This window comes from Buceros rhinoceros, unplaced genomic scaffold, assembly GCF_000710305.1.
Source record: "Buceros rhinoceros silvestris isolate BGI_N320 unplaced genomic scaffold, ASM71030v1 scaffold692, whole genome shotgun sequence".
In the NCBI taxonomy this organism is placed as follows: Eukaryota; Metazoa; Chordata; class Aves; order Bucerotiformes; family Bucerotidae; genus Buceros; species Buceros rhinoceros.
The window spans coordinates 17813-24342 of record NW_010399260.1 but is presented as its reverse complement, the minus strand read 5'-3'; the positions used below and the strand labels follow the sequence as shown (position 1 = coordinate 24342).

Sequence of the window (6530 nt, the reverse complement as noted above, 5' to 3'; positions counted from 1 at the left end):
GGGTAGGGAAGTCACTAAATACAGGTTAATATACCATGGCAGGTAGATGCAGAAGGTTAGAGAGGTGTCATCAGGTGCAGCAGCAATTTTCCCTCCTGGTCTCTGGGAGAAATGGACGTAGGGTACGCTGGTGCTTTAGCAACCCTAGAAGCCTGCGGCTCTGGTCACTGACGCCAGAGACTATACCTGCTACAACCCTCTCAGCATAAGAAAAGATGCAAGAAGGATCAGAGGACTGAAGCACCTCTGCTATGAGGACAGGCTGAGACAGTTGTTCATCCAGGAGAAGAGAAGCCTCTGAGGAGACCTTATTGTGCCCTTTCATTACTTAAGGGAGGGGCCTGTAAGAAAGATGGGGTCAGTCTTTTTAGCAGGTGCTATTGCAACAGGACAAGGGGTGATGGTTTTAAACTAAAGGGGAGGAGATTTCACTAAATACAGGGAAGGAATTGTTTACAGTGAGGGTGGTGAAGCACTGGCACAGGTTGCCCAGAGAGGTGGTAGAAGTTCCATCCCTGGAAACGTTCCAGGTCAGGTTGGACAATGGGGCTCTGAGCAACCTGATCTAGTTGATGATGTCCCTGCTTACTGCAGGGATGGGGTTGGACTGGATGACCTTTGAAGGTCCCTTCCAGTCCAAAACATTCTATGATTCTATGATCTGACATGAAGAAGTGGAGAGGATAACTGTCTTTATATAGAGACAGCTGATTAAACATTAAAAGAAACTAGCGAGATGTAGCAGCTCTGAAAAACCTGACTTAGGTGGAAGAAATTTATCCTGCAAGGCATGTTTCCAGCACAGAACAGTATACGGTTACTTTCAAGGCTTCAAACTCACGCTCTTTGGGAGAGGCTTTGGTTCCCCAGATGGCTGTGCTTCCCCAAAAAACGGCTTAAAGGGTTTCTGTCTCCACGTTGTATCTTTGATGTGTTGACACAGCTATTCACAGGATTGTTGCAAACTAGATTAGGGAACTGGCAGAGGACTGGGGTGTGTGTTTTGTTTGCACAGTTATTTTTGGTTCCAGATTCTTGAGCCTTTTTGTTTGCTTCTTTTTCAGTCTTGAGTGCTGCAGCAGCTTATTTTAATTAAAGTTCATGCATACCTAAACCCAAGAATGTTATTGAACAGCACTTCAATTAACTTGAATTGTGCAACTGTGGTTTTTACCCCTTATCCCCAGCCACTGAGAGATAGACAGATATATGAAATGATATGCGCACTTCTGGACTTCGGTGCCTTTTACAAAGCCCCCAAGCTGCAACAGCTTAACTGAAAAGGCTTCTTAGCTCTTGTCTTTCCCATAACTCTTGCTTAAAACATTACCACTGGTCTTTCCTCTTCCTTCTTTTTAAAGAGTACGGAGCAGGTCGCCGCTTTCTGTCGCAGTCTACATGAAATGAACCCTTCTGATTCAAGTGCTCATCCTCAGGAATTTACAGGACCTCAGCTGGCCACCATGAGACAACTCACAGATGCAGATAAACTGCGAAAGGTTATCTGTGAACTTCTCGAGACAGAACGCACCTATGTCAAAGTAAGGGGTCTTAACGTGTTGTTTCAGTCTACTAATATTTCTCCTCCTTCTGGAAAGTTTTGTTAGTTTCTTCTCCAATACTTCAAATTATGTTTCATACATTTATCTCTTAGTTAGCTTACATTCGATTCTACAGTCAGTCCTTAGAATAGTAACTTAAACCTCTGAAATAAGTAGGCTTTCCAGATTCTTATGCTGTAGTTTTGAAATTACATAGCTGGTGTGCAGAGGAACACTGCTCGATGAGATCCAGTATTGATTTTGTAAGTAAAACTGTGTAAATATTTCCCTTTACTACCTTGAATGCTGTGAAATCCAACTATTTTGCTTATGCATTAAAAGGAAAAATTCATAGACTAGGTAAATGGTGATCTTTGCCACTTTGGTAAGTATTCAGAGGCGGTTTGAGGAACCAACATGGGAATCTTTTTCTGAATTTTTAGGACTTAAATTGTCTAATGGAGAGATATCTGAAGCCTCTACAGAAAGAAATGTTCCTCACACCAGACGAGGTATGTTACCTATTGCTTATCTTTTTGCTAGATAGTTTATGCACACTCCTGTCTCTGCCCACCCCCGTCTCTGCCCAGCCCCAGCTTGACCTGCTTGTCTGAGCAAGGACTATGGAGAAATTTAGAATTCCATTTATTTTAAAATAATATATTAAGCAGAGTATGAAGGTACTGCTCAGTAATGTCTGTAGAGTTTTTTCTCTGACAGCACATTGGTTATACAAATGGACTGACAATTACCGAAGTTCTAGAAAACATGATTTACCTGCAAAGCGGTATTTTCAGCATCTCACTTTTTTTCTTTTAGCTGGATGTTCTCTTTGGGAATCTGACTGAAATGGTAGCATTCCAGGTGGAGTTCTTGAAAACTCTTGAAGATGGAGTAAGGCTGGTCCCAGACCTGGAAAAGCTTGAAAAAGTTGAGCAATTTAAGGTAATCTGATTCTTTACATTCTGGATAGTCCTTTAACACTCTTCATTGTATTTGTTTGACTGCTGTCACTGTTCATGTAAAAACCTACATCTGCTTATACCCGAGATTAATTTTTAGCTAATACTGGACCTGTTTGAAAATCACCCTGCTACAGTTGTAGTTTATGCTACATCTAGCCATTGAGCGCGCTAGAAATCTGTAACGCCATGTGCTTTTAGATGCTATTCTTGCCCTTCTGTCAGATTTCTTGTCTCAGGCTGTCAGGAAAAGCTAGAAATGGAAAGTTACATAAAGTCTTTGTTCTGACAAGTGTAATGTAGTAGTTCAGAAGCCCACTAGGGCTACAGATCAGAACTGTGAACTGAATTCTGTATTTGGGCTTTTGAAGCATAGTGGAACTATATGGCAAATACTTCCAACTATCAGGAGATGTGCATCAAAGGTAGAAATGTAAACTCAAAGTTTACGTGTAAATGTAAACTAAAAGTACATACAAACTTGTAAAAAACCCCAAAATATGGGAACAGAGATTCTGTTTTATTTCTAATTCAGTCATGTACTGGATATATGGCAAGTAGCTAATACAACATTTTGTCTTTAGGGAATTTTAGTCTTTCTTTGAGCACTCGCTTTGGTAGAGGACAGGATATCTTGATGAATAATAATAATCCCACTGGGATTGCTCTTCAGTTAATATGCAGCCCCAGAAGAACTACTGAAAGAATTTGTCTTTTTGTGGGTGTGTGACTTTGCCATCAGGTGCTTGTTTAAAATAAGCATCCACCATGAACACTGCCCTTATGTAACTAGAACACAGCTTTTTTTTTTTTTTGGTAGGAAATACGTGCTTAATGGAGAGCACAGTGTCATTTTTTTTTAGTGGAGGGAGCCTCTATGACTATGAGCTGTGTGCTCTGAGCTTTGAGGAGAGCGTGGAAGAAGCCTCCTTATGGAGAGAACTCTCTTCTAAGAGCTACTGCTTCCAACTCTTCCCATAAAAAGTCCTTCACTTTCAGTTCTGTCCTGTGAAGATAGTCTGAAAGCAGTATGCAAAGTGGGTCTTCAGGGTTTCAGTTCTGCAGTTTGCTTCTCTGTACTGACTGTAGGCAAGTTTACTATGTATTGACTCGCATCCCCACCCCATGTTGTCTTGTTCCTAAGTGGGTAATGCTTGACGATGACATAGGTATCTTAGCGAAATACTGTGTTTGGCCCTTAACACAAACTCTTTTTCAAGAGAGTGAAGGCTTTGGTGTGTTTGTGCAGAGGATAATAGTCTTTCTTGCAACTTCTTAGTATCTTCATCCATTATGAACTCAGATACATCCAGTCCTTCCTGTGGCCTCTGGTCATTACTTAGATCAATACGGTTTTAAGCTAGGGCTTTTAAATACAGTTCTGGAACTGTGAACCTAGTTCCCTGTAGAGTCAGTAGTGTCTCCAGATCATCCTAACTGGAACTGGGCTAATGATGTTAATCACATAGCCTGAATCCAGGCACCAAGACTGGGCCTGTTTCTTGCTAGATGATGTGAAAACACTCTAAAAATGTGGTGTCCTGTAATCCGAAAGCTAAATGGAAACTTCAGGTGACCTGGCAGAAGGGAAATTGGCTAATTAGTTTTCATATGCCTTTTTTCTTCTAATAATTTTTTTTTAAATCCCAGAAAGTGTTGTTTTCCTTGGGTGGATCCTTCCTTTACTATGCTGACCGGTTCAAGCTGTACAGTGCCTTCTGTGCCAGCCACACAAAAGTCCCCAAAGTACTGGTGAAAGGTAAGAGCCATGTGCTGGACAAACAGACCTGGGCATGCAGAGAGAGAGGTGTCATAGAACACATTGGTTTGGGCTGGCGCAGGTTGTCCTTGTGGATGATGAGAGGTGGCCACTGGACCCCAAACCATACAGGACAAGTTTTGGTGGAGGAATGGGGGCACACATGTGCTTGGTTCCTCTCCAGGAGCCTTTGCAGTAGGAAACGAGGTCCATCTGGCTTGAGAGTCTTGCAGAGAGCTTTGTGTCATGGCTGTTCTTGGACCACCATCGATGTAATGATACCTGAGTAGCTCTTTACAAGAGGTCGTTAACCTCGCATGTAGTTTTCCTCCCCACATTCAGTTTATTCTCCTCTGACACGTTCAGTTTCTTTTCAGTCACGCAGGGATTGGAAAGATTTCATATATGGGCGATGTGGCATGTGCTAATGGATCACTGTGTACTTTGGAGCTAGGAGTGTTGGTGCTCGTAATGACCTCTGGATCCTCCTAGAGTTTGAGCCGTGAATCCTCGCTAACGGCAGTCCCACTGAAGCTCCAGCCAATGTGAATGCTGACTGCCACTAGGAAAGGATTAGCCTCGGGGAATGTTTTATGGAAACTGTCTAAATATTTTAACTTCACCATGCTCTCTCTCCTTCCTCTCACCTTGGATCCAATTTGCCCAAAAAGTTTCCGTGTATGAATTCCTAGTAGAGCTTGGCTTGCTGGGACAGAGATAAATGAACTGTGGTCTGACTTAAAAATGCTCATGGGCCTCACTGCCTTGGAGTGATGTTTTTTTCCTCTGTGAAAGTGTTAATCTCTTGGCCTTAGCAGTGCTTCATGCAATTCATGTTTGGCCAAGACATGAAATAAACAAATGGTTCCAGTTGTATGAGCAATGCCATTAAGTGGGGAACTCTTATTTTTCAAAGAACATCTGGATGCCTGATAATCATAAGTTTGGGGGGGTTTATTTTTCTTGGTTGGTTTAGGTTTAGGTGGGTTTTTCTGCTCTGCACAATTTTTTTTTTCATTTCTACTTCTAAACTCTTATGCATCATGCTGCAAAGGATAGTTGCAGCTCTGTGGAATACATGAATAAATGATTTGTTGCTAGTTACATCCATGCTTTCTTTTAGTGTAATTTTGTTAGACCTTGATGTTAAGGCTGTAGACTAGGTAGATCTGGTTGTTTTGGTTTGATTTTTCATTGCTGACTTGATTTATAAATGAGAAATGCTTGCCATTGTATTATGGCACAAACAGAACTTAAGATTTTATTCCTGTGATAAAAGTCTGTAAAAGCCTGGGAGTGTTTTTCAAATGTAATTTGGTGTCCTCAGATGAGGTGCAGGTGGCTCTTGGATTTGAAACTGAAGTTGCTTTATTGAAATCAGGTGACTGTCTGCAAAAAAACCACCCAGCCTTGGCGGGGGACACGGCTCCAATAAAAATAATTGTGTGGAATTGTTCCTGCCCTGAATAACTTGTATGTCTAAAAATGCCATCTTCTCCATACTTCCCTTACTTTACAAATTTATATTCTAGTAGAGGGAGCAATAGAGAAAAAGATATTTTTATAACTTCAGTAGCAGTCAGGTAGAAAAGATGAGAGCAGTCAGGTGCCTAGCCTGCCTGTATTCTCAGTTATGGTATACTATCATAAGTTTACTGCTTCCTGCCTCCGTACTAAATCTTGATTTTTGTTGTTGTTTACTACTACATTTTGAGGTTTAATGACGTAACAATAACCAGACTCACCAATATTACAGGTGTACTTGTTCGGACTTGACTCCCGAGTAGTGACATCTTACAAATATCTAACCTGAGTCTTTTCTTAAAGGAAACAGATGATTAAAACAAGTTTTGCTGCTCTAAAATAGTTGCAAGGCCAGAACTACTGTGGATAGTGAAATTAAAAACTGCCTGTATCGGTACAGCAGGTGGCTGCCTGTTGGTAAATCCTGAATAGCATATCTGTGGCAAAGTGTCAGTAACTCAAAACCTCGAGTGCATAAATCTAATACTGTGGACCTGATAAATCTGCACTTGCTTGCAAAATGTCTCTGGATAAATGAATTTTAAGCTGGAAAAGTCACTTTATCAGGGAAGCTGTTATAATTTTTGATTTATCCAATTGCTTCATTTTAATATTCCAGCCAAGACAGATACTGCTTTCAAGGCGTTTCTGGATGCTCAGAATCCCCGACGGCAGCACTCCTCCACGTTGGAGTCTTACCTCATCAAACCCATCCAGCGGATACTGAAATACCCTCTCCTGCTG

The 6530-nt window shown here is 41.4% G+C and overlaps 1 protein-coding gene across 1 annotated transcript in view; it reads left to right on the top strand.

Annotated features, from left to right (window-relative positions):
• TIAM1 (T-cell lymphoma invasion and metastasis 1) overlaps nt 1–6530 on the top strand; it is an 82739-nt gene that overhangs the window by 66543 nt on the left and 9666 nt on the right. The window contains exons 15-19 of the mRNA XM_010131373.1: nt 1362–1541; nt 1985–2053; nt 2361–2486; nt 4154–4262; nt 6406–6523. Of these exons, the coding sequence (XP_010129675.1) occupies nt 1362–1541; nt 1985–2053; nt 2361–2486; nt 4154–4262; nt 6406–6523 (602 nt within the window). The remainder of the gene's footprint in view (nt 1–1361; nt 1542–1984; nt 2054–2360; nt 2487–4153; nt 4263–6405; nt 6524–6530) is intronic.